Source organism: Oncorhynchus kisutch, linkage group LG15 (assembly GCF_002021735.2).
Source record: "Oncorhynchus kisutch isolate 150728-3 linkage group LG15, Okis_V2, whole genome shotgun sequence".
NCBI lineage: Eukaryota > Metazoa > Chordata > Actinopteri > Salmoniformes > Salmonidae > Oncorhynchus > Oncorhynchus kisutch.
In genome coordinates, this window is record NC_034188.2 from 40,185,511 (window position 1) to 40,202,362 (window position 16,852).

General features: G+C 40.7%; 1 protein-coding gene across 1 annotated transcript; it reads right to left on the reverse strand.

Annotated features, from left to right (window-relative positions):
• Nucleotides 1-769: 769 nt before the first annotated feature.
• On the reverse strand, nucleotides 770-16,247 carry anxa5a (annexin A5a). Its single transcript, XM_031791400.1, has 11 exons — nucleotides 16,064-16,247; nucleotides 14,492-14,586; nucleotides 10,623-10,736; nucleotides 6,121-6,211; nucleotides 4,710-4,789; nucleotides 4,340-4,390; nucleotides 3,814-3,907; nucleotides 3,249-3,344; nucleotides 2,961-3,019; nucleotides 2,708-2,830; nucleotides 770-1,691 (listed from the first exon to the last, which is right to left on the reverse strand). The coding sequence occupies exons 1-11, from the start codon at nucleotides 16,245-16,247 to the stop codon at nucleotides 1,632-1,634; spliced, it is 1,047 nt and encodes a 348-aa protein (XP_031647260.1). The 3' UTR covers nucleotides 770-1,631.
• Between the last annotated feature and the right edge of the window lie 605 nt (nucleotides 16,248-16,852).

Sequence of the window (16,852 nt, forward strand, 5' to 3'; positions counted from 1 at the left end):
TAGTTTTGATGTCTTCACTTTTATTCTACAATGTAGAAAATGTTAAACTGGTACTGGTACAATAAATCTGATTCCTGGCCCTGCGTCTGAGCGGTCAAATCTGGTTTATTTGCCCTCAAGTGCTTTTTAGACTGTTATTGGCTTATTTTGTTGCTTGCTAGCTATGTTGACAGTTTTGACAAGAACATGAGGGAGCTAACTAGCTTGCTAATTGTTTACAAACAAATGAGTGAATGTGCTAGAAAACGAACAGCTTCCTAGCTAGCTAGTTCAGTCATTTTTGGCTCGCCACAGTAGTTGTTTTGAAAGTTGGATCGTCTTGCCCTTTGAGGCTTTAAAAGTGTTCTTACACTATGATTTTGAACATTCAAAGCAACTGGGAAACGTCCATGGTAGGCATTGTTGTGGCCTTAGCTTGCTACATAACTTCTGAGTGATAGGAACCAGAGCACAACCACCAATCAGCCTACACCACAGTGCACACACCGGTCATTATTATGACATCTAGGGTAGCCATTTTAGCAAATGACTTCTGTCTGAACACACAAATCAGATTTGGTCACTGGTAACTTCAGTATTCCAAAACGGATTTGAGAAACAAAACTGATTTAAACATTAAGGCCTGCAGCGTGAACAAGGCTTTAGAGGCGATTGATATCTTGCATATCTGCCCCAAGTGTTCATGCATAGACAATTGCATATCATTACTTATTGACACTCCTGTTGCAATTCACCACTTCATATGTAATTCATGAGTGAAACATCATAGTAGACATTATCCTTTTAATAATTGAACAGCAGCGTTGTACAGATGTAGGATCTTAATTTGAGTCAGTTTGCTACAGCAAGAAAATAATCCTGCAGCAACAGAAATGTTCATTCATATGTGGATTATAATTAATGTAGGGGTTGATACATGTTTTTTGATAGGACAAATCAAGGCTGACATTTTAAAATGGAAATTACAAAGTTTAGAAACCTTTTGAAACCTCGAATACCCGTCAAGTTTGTATTTCCTGCCGTGCAGGAAAATTCTCGGCAACAAAAGAGTGATCAAATTAAGATCCTACATCTGTATATCTAACTCCCATAGACACATACTATAGAGTAAGATAGCATGTTGATTTAAGTAACAATAAAGAAGAGAACTTCAAAGTTCAAAGTTATAGCAATATTATTCTCATTATTCCCTGAAATTGTTAGACAAAACAAAGCATAGTTTGGTTGACATGACAATTAGGCTGTGTTTACATAGGCATCACAATTCTGATCTTTTGCCCAATTATTCACAAAACATCTGATCTGATTGGATCAAAATACCAATTATTGTAAAAAGATCAGAATTGGGCTGCCTGTGTAAACGCAGCCTTAGTGTCAAAGAATGGGCTGATTATTTGAACAATATAAGAATAAACAGGGCACACACTGTTGAGTTCAATATGTGTTGAATGTGGGCAATCAAGACACATAGCCAATACAGTGAAGTGGTATCTCAAGCCAATCGTCGAACAGAAGCCAATAAAGTCAAGTGTTAATTAATTGTAATTGGCAGAGAGTATCAAGTGCAGCCCATTGCCGCTCCATAACGCATCATCATAGAGCAACATCGTTGCACATCATCAAAAAGCGCCTCAGTCATTTCCTCCACAAAGGTAGAGCAGGGCCTTTCCGTAGTCCCCAGCGGTGTCGTCCTGTGAATGAGTAAACAAATAAACACAAACTGTCATTTAAGGTACATTCAGTACTATCAGACAGACGAGCAGCCTATGGGTTTTACATAGGCCCGAATACTCAGTTAGTGCAACTCATGTACAACACATTCGACAGACAGCTTTGTCATACAACAGAGAGTTAGTCTGCAAAACCATTGTGCAGCGTCTTCACATCGGTTGTGGAAACAACATCCGTTGGATGTTGCGTCAAATGGGTTGTACATCCGTTGTACAAATGAGGGGACTGTCATTATGCACTTTGTCAACCTGACGCAGGTCAGAGCAAGGAAGGCTGCTCATCATTACCAAGGCAGAGAGCATGTCACGTTGAGTCATGTGTTGAGAATACTGACAGAGTTGACAGTGTCATAAATGGATGATGTAGGCTGTAGATTGCGAGGTTGGAATTAAGGACACAAGACAGGAGGTGGCATGTATGTACTGGTCCTATCCGTTTGGAATTAGACCAGTCTAGTACGCCCTCTGTGATGCCTGACATCTCCCATGTGAATGGGGCTGAACCCAGATGTGGTATTCTTCCTATTCAGATACGGATGAGCTAAAGACCTAGGAGGATACGCACGAGAGCAACAGTTTGTCACAGTAGCCAACTCGCTACATTATTTTGGGATCCTGTGGCCGGGGCAGATGGAATAAAGGGACCTGTTACTCAGGTGACATCACAGTGTAATGGTGTGTGGCAAAAATGTCTCATGAATCTAGTGGCACTGGAGAGGTGGTAGCTGGGTATAGGGGTAGAATGTTAGGGTTAGTCATCTGGGATGAAGGTGAGACTAGTGCATTGTACCTGGTTAGAGGAGAGACTAGTCCACTGTACCGGAATGTTAGCTCATTAGACCTGAATAGTTATAAGGGAGACTAGCCTTTTGTACCAGAATGGTTAGAAGAGAGAATAGCCCATTGTACCTGAATAAATAAATGCGAGACTAGCCTTTTGTACCAGAATGGATAGAGGAGAGATTTGCCCCCTGTACCTGAATGGTGTTGTAGAGCGAGGCCCCATACATCTTCTTAAAGCAGGCTCTGATGTCCAGCATGTCTGTCTCACTCCTGGACACCATGATTCTCATCAGAGTCTGGTCATCAGTGCCAGCACGCTAACAATAAACAATAGACATCACAATTACAAATGCCTAAACCTAAACTACTCAATCACTTTTGGAGATATGCGATGGCAATTCAAACTTCGTCCACGGAATGATTGATAACAAACACAAAAGAGCATACCCTCATAGACCCATTGAGAGACTCCGCAAAGTAGGCTGGGACACTCTTAGCACACTTCACTATGGAAAAGGAAGATGGCATTCCCAAATGATTTATTAATGTTTCATTATAATGCATGCAATACGTACAGTACGTAAGTGACTGTTTTTTTTTAGGTTTGATTTATCAAAATGCAATAGAGAAATCCCATTCTTTAAGTGTGTTAAATTTCACTTTTGTATATTTATCTTCTTCTTTTATTTTTTTTAACCTTACTGTGTCTTGCTTATCATCATTGTAAAGTCTTACCAACAGCCAGCATTAAGTTCTCCAGGTTTCCAGTAGTCTCACCCTCAATGCTGTCCTCGATATCACTGCCAGCCAGCTTCTTGTAGGCGTCAAACACTTACAATCAAAAATACAAAAATACAAATGAGAATGTGATGTTATTTGATGTTACAATAAAAGTGCAGAATGCTATTCTGTTTTTATGATTGAACAAAATGGCCGTAATCACTCATTTACACCGTGGAAATAAAACATCCAGAATCCCAGAGCTGATTAAAGAGCAAGCACTAAAAGTTAAAGCTTGCACTTGGGAGGCATTTTAACACATGCACACACACACACACACACACACACACACACATACACATACACATACACATACACATACACATACACATACACATACACATACACATACACACATACACACATACATACACACACACACACACATACATACATACATACATACATACATACACACACACACACACACACACACACACACACACACACATACACACACACACACACACACATACACACACACACACACACACACACACAAACACACACACACACACACCTAGGCGAAGGTGTTCATGGCTCCTGTTGCCCAGGATGTTGATGAATTTCTCCACGTCTGTGCCAACCTTCCCCTCGCCAGCAGCAAACAGCTCCTGAAACATATACTGGTCACTGGATTTCACTGAATATTATAAGGCCATGGTCAATGGAGTGGATAACAAAAGGCCAAAAGAACCTTCAGGGGACCTATATTATACATGCATGTGTAATTACTAAATGTACCGTAGCCTACAATACTGATCCAAGTATGGAAACTCAAAACCTACAAAAACAATAATAGCTTTGAGGACAGAAATGTCCTTTCCAGTTAGCAAATGTCCTAAATAAATGTTTCATGTCGATCATTTATCAGAGAGCACTGTGATACTGCCTTGAAGCATGCTTTGTCCTTTAGGCCTATGGTAGTAGTTTGAAGGCATATCCTAAGCATGTTAACATTTGAGCGCTGAAGACAAAATGTCATTATGTCTTGCGCTATAGCATATCACTTAGCGAGCACCCACCCACCCATAGGGTTACGTTACCTTCGCGTCGTTCTCAATCCTGTCTTCATCCACCCCTTCGTCTCTGCTCCCCTACAACAACGGGGAAAAAACAGAGGAGCGAAGGGGAAGAAAGAACAAAGGCAGAAGGTCAGTGCGTCATGGGAGAAGAACCATGTCTACCCTTTCGTCACCTAATTTCGCTGAGTGTCGCCCAACCTGGCGACCTGATGGGTTAGGTTACCAGACAATGAGATACAGTATGCGTCACTCCCTCCTCCTTCCTCACTCTATGCCCACCTCAACTTAACCACTCATGACTTTATAATGGCATCACCAAAGCACTCTCATTATTAGAAGGAAATATCTCTCTCCTCCCTTTGTGTCATCCCTCCTTCCCCCCTTTGTTTACCTGCAGAAGGATCACTAGAAGCTTTTGGAAGTGGCCCGAGGTGTCACCCGTGATATCTTTCTCCAGCTTGCCACCGCACTCTGAGATAGATGAGAAGAGAGAGAAGGGAAGGGCAGAAGATTGCTTACACTTATCTCTGACAATAGTCGCCAATGGCAGAAATCGACTCTGATTGGTCGTGCTCTGTTTAGCCAAAGGTCTCCGCCAGGGGATTTGATTAGAAGGGTAACAGATGGATCAGGCTTCTCCAGTGTTCGACTCAGATGGCCAGTGTGGCTCTTTTCCTTGGCCTATTGTGCCAGTAGCTTGGTTCCAGAACAGTTTGTGCTGTGACAATGGTGTGATAATGACCATAGGAGTTGGCACCCTTACGAAAGAAATAACATTAACAAAATCACGTGAGGAAAAAGGCAAACCAGCAGTGGGATGCAGGGTGCAATGTTGCTGGAATGAACCTGCCAAAACTTGCAACTGGGAAAAAGACAGTGAAAACAAAATGCCAGGGTAACATAACCCAAGACAGGGAAAATTGAAGGAAAGAGGGGGGAGGAATTTTATTGAATTGCAATATCATAAATTATGTTTTACTGAAAACAATTATTTTGCATCCATTTACAATTCATTTAAAGAGTTTCGTCCCAAAACATTATATATCCATTTTCAGAAATGTTGGTAAATTAGCTAGTACTGTTTAAAACCTATTCAGGATTTGGTGGGTCCCCTGCGGGATGGTTGAGCTAAGGTAGGCTATTGCGATTAGCATGAGGTTGTAAGTAACAAGAACATTTCCCAGGACATAGACATATCTGATATTGGCAGAAAGTTTAAATTCTTGTGAATCGAACTGCACTGTCCAATTTACAGTAGCTATTACAGTGAAAGAATACCATGCTATTGTTTGAGGAGAGTGCACAGTTGTAAACATGAAAAGTTAGTAATAAACAAATTCTAGAATAAGAATGAGTGGAAAGAGACGGACATTCAGATTGAAAGCAAGGTTCCACAATATGTGGACGACCGGTGGCCGGTATTGCATTCTGGGAGACATTCTGTCTCTGCTTTAGCTTTAGCCATTTTTTCCCATTTTTGAGATCCAGCATTTGAAAGCAGAAACATTACGGTATCAAGGTTATGCAGATGGTTGTAAAATGTGGAATGTGTCACTTTATTTGTCGGACCGTGAAAACATCACGTGGGTTGTGTTCGACCCAACTTCTCTCCACTGTTGACGAAACATGGTTACGGATGTTTTTATGGATGATACCGCGACACTCATAAAGGTGATTTATTGAGCGCCAATTTATACCGTCAGCTTAAGCGCTACCTGTTTTCCTTGTGGAGCCTCTCACCTTTCTCGCAGGTGAAGAATGAAATATGTTATGAATGTGTCATGAGACATTCAACCGCTCACCTTTCTTGTAGACTTTGACGACGTCTTTAATCTGGGCGCAGGTCCTGGACGCTAGGATCTCAATTAGCACGTCGTCATCAGTCCCCGCTCCCTGGGGAAGAGCAGTCAGAGACCGTCAGAAAATGTCACTCAAAACTCAATAACTGGCTGACCATTATGTAACAACCAGCTAGCAAGCGCTTTTATTGAATTCAGTACATGTGGACATGGTTAAAAAAAAAAGTGCACGATTCAATTCTTTTGCACAATCAAGGTATGGAAAGCTCTTAGAGACTAACCCAGACTCAAAAGTTGTAATCGTTGCCAAAGATTCCACTACAAGGTACTGACTCAAGGGTGTGAATACTTATGTAAATGAGATACTTCTGTATTTCATTTTCAATAAATACGTTTGGGGGAAAAAAGAGAGTCTAAAAACATGTTTTCAATGTGTCATCATTGGGTACCATGGGTAGATGGGTGAAGAAAATTATTTATTTAATCCATTTTGAATTCAGGCTGTAACACAACAAAATGTGGAATAAGTCAAGGGGTGTGAATACTTTCTGAAGGCAAAGTATGTACAGTGTGCATACGTAAATTATTCAGACTCCTTGACTTTTTTCACATTTTGTTACGTTACAGCTTTATTCTAAAATGGATTAAATCGTTTGTTTTCTCCTCATCAATCTCCCCCATTATGACAAAGCAAAAGCAGATTTATTAGAATTTTACATTTTTACATAAGTATTCAAACCCTTTACTCAGTACTTTGTTGAAGCACCTTTGGTAGCGATTACAGCCTCGAGTCTTCTTGGGTATGATGCTACAAGCTTAGCACATCTGTATTTGGGGAGTTTCTTCCATTATACTCTGCAGATCCTCTCAATCTCTGTCAGGTTGGATGGGGAGCATTGCTGCACAGCTACGTTCAGGTCTCTCCAGAGATGTTCGATTGGGTTCAAGTCCGGGCTCTGGCTGGGCCACTCAAGGACATTCAGAGACTCCCGAAGTCACTCCTGCATTATTTTGGCTGTGTGCTTAGAGTCGTTGTCCTGTTGGAAGGTGTACCTTCCCCCCAGTCTGAGCTCCTGAGCACTCCGGGACAGGTTTTCATCAAGGATCTCTCTCTGTACTTTGCTCCTGACTAGTCTCCCAGTCCCTGCCACTGAAAAACATCCCTGATGACATCGTGTGGGTGAGCGGTTTGCTGATATTTTTTTCTATGTCAATTTGAATGCACAGAGATACTGAGCCCCACTGTCGTGCCATTCATTTGCTGCCATCACCTCATATTTCAGCATGTTAACGCACGTTGCAAGGATCTGTACACAATTCCTGGATGCTGAAAATGTCCCAGATCTTCCATGGCCTGCATACTCAGATACTCATAGTTCGGGACGCTCCAGACCGACGTGTACGACAGTGTGTTTCATTTCCCGCCAATATCCAGCAACTTCACACAACCATTGAAGAGGAGTGGGACAACATTCCCACAGGTCAAAATCAACAGCCTGATCAACTCTATGCGAAGGAGGTGTGTCACAATGCATGAGGCAAATGGTGGTCACATCAGATACTGACTGGTTTTCTGATCCACGTGCCGACCTGTTTTTTAAGGTATCTGTGACCAAAATACTCACATCTTTATTCTCAGTCGTGTGAAATCCATAGATTAGGGCCTAATGAATTCATTTCAACTGACTGATTCCATTTATGAACGGCAACTCGGTGAAATCTTTGAAATTGTTGCACGTTGCGTTCACATTTATGTTCAGTGGTGTGTGTGTGTGTGTGTGTGTGTGTGTGTGTGTGTGTGTGTGTGTGTGTGTGTGTGTGTGTGTGTTTTGTTTTTTAAAGCAATCAGTATTTTCTGACCCAGCGCCAGTGGGGAAATTTTGTGATTTCCGTATCACCTACACAGTCTCCATGCAAGATTCAAACCCACATCTGATTGGCCATGCTCCAATCAACTGAGCCATCACAGCCACCACTAATATGAGAAACAGTGAGTTAACCAGGAACGTGTAAGGCAAGCAACAGGAGGGTAATATCATCATAGAATATGTGAGCCAGAATGAACAAAGAAGGATAGTGACCTTACAAAACCAGCCCCTATGTAGCTGCGAGAGGCTCGCAAACATACATGATACATGAATCATTCATTTCTGTGTTTTTCCCTTACCTCATATGGGTAATTATAGGTGTGCAACGTATGGATATAAATATTCATGTAATATCTAGACCTGATATGTGTGAAGCAGATGTCACACAAGCCAATTTAGACAGTACGTATGGCACAAGTCAGTGTGTGTTTAAATGCCTCCCTTTAGTGTGTATTGAAACCATTGTACTTCATGATTTACTGAGGTGCATCACGGGAGAACATTCACCGTGCACCATCACTACCATGGTAAAAGTGTGGGTGTCTTGAATCACTTATAATTCAGACAGTGAACGTAACCCCTGACCCTGCCAAAGCTTAGAAGTTCCACAGTATTATTTGACAAGCTGATATGTCTTGGACAAGGCCAACAAGGAGACATGGAAGGTAAAAAAACATGACCAGAAATATTGCGGGACAACTTCACTACTGTAGCCTATAATGGACTGACTTTCTGCAGGGAAATAAGAAAATACTTCAGGAGAGGTAGAAGGTTTAACTACTGGCACATGTTAACATTCACTTGAAATAATCATAGCCACATGACCAATATCCTGCACATACCTGATGGTAAAAATACCATTACGATTCATCATGATACATAAAGAGAAGTATGTCTGTTCTACACAAAATTACACAGCTGTGCTTTACCTTGAACTGCACGTTACCTTCCTTCTGTATGTACAGTTGAAGTCAGAAGTTTACACTCACCTTAGTCAAATACATTTAAACTCAGTTTTTCACAATTCCTGACATTTAATCCTGGTAAAAAAAAATCCCTGTTTTAGGTCAGTTAGATTCACCACTTTATTATAAGAATGTGAAATGTCAGAATACTGTAATAGTAGAGAGATTGAAATATTTCAGCTTGAATTTCTTTTATCACATTTCCAGTGGGTCAGAAGTTTACGTACACTCAATTAGTATTTGATAGCATTGCCTTTAAATTGTTTAACTTGGGTCAAATGTTTCGGGTAGCCTTACACAAGCTTCCCTCAATAAATTGTGTGAATTTTGGCCCAATCCTCCTGACAGAGCTGGTGTACCTGAGTCAGGTTTGTAGGCCTCCTTGCTCGGACACACTTTTTCAGTTCTGAGGTCAGGGCTTTGTGATGGCCACTCCAATACCTTGACTTTGTTGTCCTTAAGCCATTTTGGAAGTATGTTTGGGGTCATTGTTCATTTGGAAGACCCATTTGCGTCCAAGCTTTAACTTCCTGGCTGATGTCTTGAGATGTTGCTTCAATATATCCACATTATTTTCCAACCTCATGATGCCATCTATTTTGTGAAGTGGACCAGTCCCTCCTGCAGCAAAGCACCCCCACAGCATGATGCTGCCACCCCTGTGCTTCACGGTTGGGATGGTGTTCTTCGGCTTGCAAGCCTCCCCCTTTTTCCTCCAAACATAACCATGGTCGTTATGGCCAAACAGTTCTAATTTTGCTTCATCAGACCAGAGGACAATTCTCCAAAAAGTACAATCTTTTGTCCCCATGTGCAGTTGCAAACCGTAGTCTGTTTTTTTTAATGGTGGTTTTGGAGCAGTGGCATCTTATTTGCTGAGATGCCTTTCAGATTATGTCGATATAGGACTCGTTTTACCGTGGATATAGATACTTTTGTACCTGTTTCTTCCAGCATCTTCACAAGGTCCCTTGATGTTGTTCTGGGATTGATTTGCACTTTTCGCATCAAAATACGTTCATCTCCAGGAGACAGAATGCTTCTCCTTCCTGAGCGGTATGACGGCTGCGTGATCCCATGGTGTTTATACTTGGGTACTATTGTTGGTACAGATGAACATGGTACCTTCATGTGTTTGGAAATTGCTCCCAAGAATGAACCAGACTTGTGGAGGTCTACTTGTGGAGGTCTAATTTCTTTTGATTTTCCCATGATGTCAAGCAGAGGCACTGCGTTTGAAGGTAGGCCTTGAAATACATTCACAGGTGCACCTCCAATTGACTCAAATTATGTAAATTAGTCTATCAGAAGCTTCTAAAGCCATGACATAATTTTCTGGAATTTTCCAAGCTGTTTGACTTAGTGCATGTAAACTTCTGACCCACTGGAATTGTGATACAGTGAATTATAAGTGAAATAATCTGTCTGTAAACAATTTTTGGAAAAATGACTTGTGTCATGGACAAAGTAGACGTCCTACCTAACCGACTTGCCAAAACTATAGATTGTTAACAAGAAATTTGTGGAGTGATTGAAAAACGAGTTTTAATGACTCCAACATAAGTGTATGTAAACTTCCGACTTCAACTGTATATTGCATGTTTGACTGCACAATATAGGACTTATTCTTCGATCCATAACCAAACATAGACTATACATTGCTGTACTTTACCTTGAGTGCTTTGTGGAGTTGAGAGGCGTCATAGGAAATGGGAGGCGTCATCAACGCCACAACGAGCGTCTCGAACAAGCCTCCGAGCTCCGACTTTAAAGCACTCACAAGGTCCTGTAGAAAAATGAAGAGAACATTAAGATAACTTAGACAACAGAAGGGTTTTCCGTTAGACTTCTCTTTTTATTAAGAAATATCCGAACAAATAGAGCCACAATTGCTTACTCAATCGGTACATTTGAATTATTCACAAGATCCTGAGGGAAAAAATGCACTTTGAACAATGGGAAAAAAAATCATTATCTCGATCAACACATTTAAATAATTAACTATTTTGACGATTCATATTCTGATAACTTTGACAATGACGGAAGCGTTTGCTTTGGATTTTCTTTAAGTAATCGGAAAAGATTTGAATAAAAGAGCAGAAGTCCTTAAGTCAATCAATACATTTGAATGATTAACGGATGTTTTGAGAACTTGTGCCCACAGATTTGTAAGCTAACGTGTGGCTTCATGAGAGAGAGCTCAAGTTATTAGTGTTGACTCTAAAATACATCAGTTGAGTCAACCCTAAGAGAGCGAGAGATATCAGGGACCCTGTTAACTAAATATATTATTGGCTTTCCTCTTATGATAAGGCATCGGCCACTTCAGCACATTACTCACAGAAGTGTATGTCGGGAATGTATTTTTATTAGCTGTTTATCATAGATTTTTGTAATGATCTGAACAGGCAGGGGGGAGGGAGGGAGAGAGGGAGAGAAGGAGAGAAGGAGAGAGAGAGAGAGAAGGAGAGAGAGAGAGGGAAAGAGAGAGAGAGAGAGAGAGAGAGAGATGAAATGAATGAAGAACAACATGAAAGGGAGATTGGAAAGGAAAAGGAAGAGGGGGAGGATGGAGGTGTGGGGAGAGAGAGATTGTGAATGGTGGGTGGGTAGGTGGGTGGGTGGCAGGTAGAGAAACTTATGGCATGCGTGGGTGTATAATACTTCAGAACCCTCATGAGGGCCAACTGTATATTGTAGGCATTGGACAGACGCTATTCATCACAGATAAGTCAAAAACCTCTTGGAGCCCCTGGGCTGCTAGCTGCCAGGGGTTGCTAGCTGCAATTGCTATACAGTCACGCCAACCTGCCTATACTAATAAACCCCAAATCTGACAGTAACAGTGAAGAATTTTGGCAGTGTGTGGATGGAATACTCTACTCCTTTTTAGTAACATTAGAACATATAGTGTACTGTGAAATTTTTTTTTTTCAAATGTGGTTTTCAGACACGTGTCAACACAAAACATGTGAAAAAATGTCACGTACAATTTAAAAAAACAAATGTTGCAAAGCTGGTTGAGAGAATGCCAAGAGTGCACAAAGCTGTCATCAAGGCAACGGGTGGCTACTTTGAAGAATCTCAAATATTAAAGTATATTATGATTTGTTTAACACCTTTTTGGTTACTACATGATTCCATGTGTATTATTTGATAGTTTTGATGTCTTCACTATTATTCTACAATGCAGAAAATAGTCTAAATAAAGAAAAGTGTCCAAACTTTCGTTTTATTTATTGATACATTTACACACCAAAAAAAATCACCAAACCAATTTTTGCTTTGTCATTAGATTAGATAGATTAGTAGATTGATGAGGGAAAAACTTTTTTAAAATAAATTTTAGAATAAGGCTGTAATCTAGTAAAATGTGGACAAAGTCAAGGGGTCTGAATACTTTCCAAAGGTACTGGGTGTGGTTCTCAGGACACGTTTGAAGTTTCACTTGTGTGTTTTTTCACGTTTATGTCTCACCATTTCCAGCTACATCTGGTCTTCCATTCAGTGACCGACCAGGACCGGCCCTGCTAAGCTTCAGAGGCAAACCAGCAGTGGGAAACAGGGTGCTATGTTGCTGGAAAAACTTGTGCCAAAACTTTGCAGGAAAAGGGAGGTGTTTTATTTAATCAAGTTATCATGTATATTTTTTACTTTCAACATTTTTTTTTGCATCCATTTACAATTCACTTTCTCCTTGCATTTCAAAATGATTTCCTTGCAATATTTTGTTTTGCTATCAATATTTGTGGGTTCATGTTTTGCTTTCGATACTGTTACTTTTGTTTAAAATACAACGAAAATGATATTAATGGCAAAAAATAACACACTCACTAGAGGATTGGACCATATAATAAAACTATTACTATATTACACTATTAATCACCACCACAGTTTCAGTAAAAAAGCTGAGGGATGGGGCTGGAGAAATGCAATTACTCTCAAATCCATAGACCACGCTATGGGTGTAAGGACTGGCCATCCATGACATCAAAATTATAGTTTTAGCCATGTTTTTAGGCTTTGTTTACAAACATTGGAGCAAAACAAGCTTATATTTTGGGTTCTGAGGCGGTACGACAGTTGAACTAAGCTTATGAGTTGGTGGTTGAAGATATCCCTCTAGTGGTGTGGGGGCTGTGCTTTGGCAAAGTGGGTGGGGTTATATCCTTCCTGTTTGGCCCTGTCCGGGGGTGTCCTCGGATGGGGCCACAGTGTCTCCTGACCCCTCCTGTCTCAGCCTCCAGTATTTATGCTGCAGTAGTTTATGTGTCGGGGGGCTGGGGTCAGTTTGTTATATCTGGAGTACTTCTCCTGTCCTATTCGGTGTCCTGTGTGAATCTAAGTGTGCGTTCTCTAATTCTCTCCTTCTCTCTTTCTTTCTCTCTCTCGGAGGACCTGAGCCCTAGGACCATGCCCCAGGACTACCTGACATGATGACTCCTTGCTGTCCCCAGTCCACCTGGCCATGCTGCTGCTCCAGTTTCAACTTCCACCTGACTGTGCTGCTGCTCCAGTTTCAACTGTTCTGCCTTATTATTATTCGACCATGCTGGTCATTTATGAACATTTGAACATCTTGGCCATGTTCTGTTATAATCTCCACCCGGCACAGCCAGAAGAGGACTGGCCACCCCACATAGCCTGGTTCCTCTCTAGGTTTCTTCCTAGGTATTGGCCTTTCTAGGGAGTTTTTCCTAGCCACCGTGCTTCTACACCTGCATTGCTTGCTGTTTGGGGTTTTAGGCTGGGTTTCTGTACAGCACTTTGAGATATCAGCTGATGTACGAAGGGCTATATAAATAAATTTGATTTGATTTGATTTGATGAGGCATTTATACGTTATATTCTTCAAGAATCAATGGGTTCATATAATTCATTCAAGTCCAAAAATGGATGGAGCAACTAAGGACTTCCCCTTTAATCAGGCAGTGCCCTTCAGACAGCAGAACTGTGTCGCCATTTGAACGTGATCCATTAACCCCCCCCCCAAAAAAAATGTATCCTGTTCACTGTTCCATGAATGTCCTGCAAAATCATTTCCTTGTCCCTCATTGGGCTTTTAGATGTGGTTTCCCTAATTCCACCGGTGGAAACATTGCTTCTGCAACATGCTAAAACCATCTTCACGTGTGAGGAGAAGGACATTATTTCAACCCCACATTTTTTATTTTTTTATTTTTTTACATGTGAAACAGCAAATGTGTTTTCACATGTGAACATTTTAAAAACATGCGCAACTGCAAATTTGGCAGTGGTGTTGACATGTTAACTGTAAATGTAATACGTAAAAATATTTCAGCTCCACATGTGAAAACAACTATTTCACATGTGGAAATGTGATTTGACATGTGTTTTTTGTTGTAAGGGTGTAATATGAGCACATCTAATTGTTTTCCCATTAGGTAACCCCCGAGTAGACCAGCTTGTCTTGGCTGATTAATGGTGAGGTTGTTGGCAACGTCACAACAGTGTTGGTGACATGATCTGTAGGCATCAATCAGACGATACGTGTCGCCTGTCATCGGCTTCCTGTCTCACCTTTCCGTGGGCCTTCTTGTACGCCGCCTTGATTTCCTGCCGTTGATTGTTGCTGCGCGATGTCAGGAGCATGAGAATGGTGCCCTCATCAGTGCCTGTCAAACATGATGGCAAACATACAGTAATTGATCTTAAATCAGTGACATGAGAACGTGTCTTGATAATTAATTACAGAACTCATTAAAACAAGGCCACCCTTAACAGTATGGAATAACTCTTGTAAGTTACCACATTGTCCATTATATTGGTGTAGCGCACCAAGTAAGGAAATGAAGTCTGTGTTTTCAACGATAAAGGGATGATTCTCCCAAATATGTACGTTTGTCAGTTATTTCCATGCCCCAAAAGTGGTCTAATGTCGAGCTGAGTCCATATTCTATAAATAGAGTGTGGTTAAAATGGCAGCAACATGGTATTCTGTGTCAAACTTGGTCAAACTCAATGTGGCTCGGACCACGCTATATGAATTCAAGAAAATCTACAGATCTCAATTAGATTGGCACCGTGTAATCGCATCTAGAGGATGAACTCCCCTTTAATAAGCAGTAGATCAACATATACACCTATTCTCACCAGGGAAATAACAAGTTAAATGGACTAATGCACAAAAAATCAATACCAATACCTTTAAAAGGCATCAATACCTCTGCGGTAAAACATTGAAGTACAGCAAAACAATTAATGCCAGGGCTGAGACAAAGCCACAGCATTTCTTGGGCAACGTTGAAATAGATTCGTTATCCATACTTAACTATGCCATAAAGCAGGTCCCAGTTTATAATATAATCTGGTTCAAAGCACAGAGTTCAGATTGATTATTAGATTCAATGATAAATCAACCTATAATTCTAAGATATATGTCTCCATTTTACGATCGTCTTCCCCTTTAACTTCCTCTGTAGAACTATGTGTCTTTAGAGCTTAAGGCCATCAAATGCACCACAACACTGGAACAATTGGTTTATGTACTGCTGTGATGAATTCCAGGTCATTACAGAGAGAAACAAAGTTCAAAGGTCAAATAGGCAAAAGGAATCCGAAATATATATTTGTTTTTTCTCTCCCGTATCATGTTGGAGGTGAACACTGCCTTTGAAGCTCTAGAATATAGATTAGCAACCCTCACTTAAGATGAATAGAGGAAGAAGTTCCATAAAAACATGCCATTACAGTGGCATTATCCCGGAGAATTGCAGAGGAATAAAGTCTTGCATGAGATATTTAAGTACAGGTAGATATAGTACTTGCCTGCACACCAAGCTAATGCAGTTTTTCTAACCAAAAAAAAAAAACGTAATTAAGAAGGAAAAACTCCGTAAATGTTCTGCTTGTTACTAGTTCATTACAGTGTAATTACATATTTTGCAGTTTCTCTGGTAGAGTTTACATCTGGTCATATGTGGCTCGGTTGGTACGAGTGTGGCGCTAGAAACGGCAGGTTTATGAGTTCAATTGCCACTGAGGCCTCATACTAAAATGTATGCCCTCACTATACTGTAAAATCACTTTAAAAAAGTGTCTGCTAAATTGCACGTATTGTTATATTTATAACATTAAGTGCATCTAACTCACCTATGCCTTTCATGGCCTTGTGCAGGAGCTCAGCATCCTGCTTGGCATTGAAGTTGACAAAGTCTTTCACACTGCCTCTGTGGGAATCCTGTGGGGAAAGAAATAACAATGGATGAACATTGGGAACCGAATACAGAGGACGTTGCCTGCATTTCCTTAATATGTGTTGTTGTGGGACAGACATGGGAGAAAATGTTTTTGCACAATCAAACTATAATCTAGCTAGCACGTTTGGTTGCAGAAGCAAACGCTTAACATCAGAAGGGGGATACTCGTGGAATGTTGTGCAGCTGTGTGTCTCCATGCTATCCCCCTGAACTGAAACTTGTTCACAAGGTTGTTCTCAATAGACACTTTGCAATAATTTATTTTGTCCCTTCCAGATGGTTAGGCTACTGTAATGTAGTCTGTGTTAATCTACATATATGTTAACCATCATTGCTAATTCAGAAGTAAACACACATTGTACAAGCTCACGTTGATAGGCCCATGTCATGTAGAGTCAGAATTCTTTCAATTGTACTTGGTTTCCATCTCTGAGGAAAATAGCATTTGAGGAGAAAAGCAATATAACATCTCTTTCAGCCTTAGCCACAGTCGGATGCCAGTGAAGGTTTAGATTTGAGAAAATTAGCTTCCCCTCCAGTCAGCAAAACTCCCTTCCCACAATTTGCTTTGTTGTGCATCTCTTTGTCTACTTAACAAGATCATACTGGTATGTGCTGATAAAAAAAATAAAAAATAATGAATCGACTGAATGTCCGATTCCGCTACATATTGAGATTGCTG

Coding starts and splice junctions, on each gene's coding strand:
- anxa5a (XM_031791400.1), bottom strand. CDS start 16,247: ATGTCTGTCCCACAACAACACATATTAAGGAAATGCAGGCAACGTCCT. Junction 3,345..3,813: donor CCATGAACACCTTCGCCTAG/GTGTGTGTGTGT, acceptor TTTGATTGTAAG/TGTTTGACGCCTACAAGAAG. Junction 2,831..2,960: donor CTCTCAATGGGTCTATGAGG/GTATGCTCTTTT, acceptor GTTTATTGTTAG/CGTGCTGGCACTGATGACCA.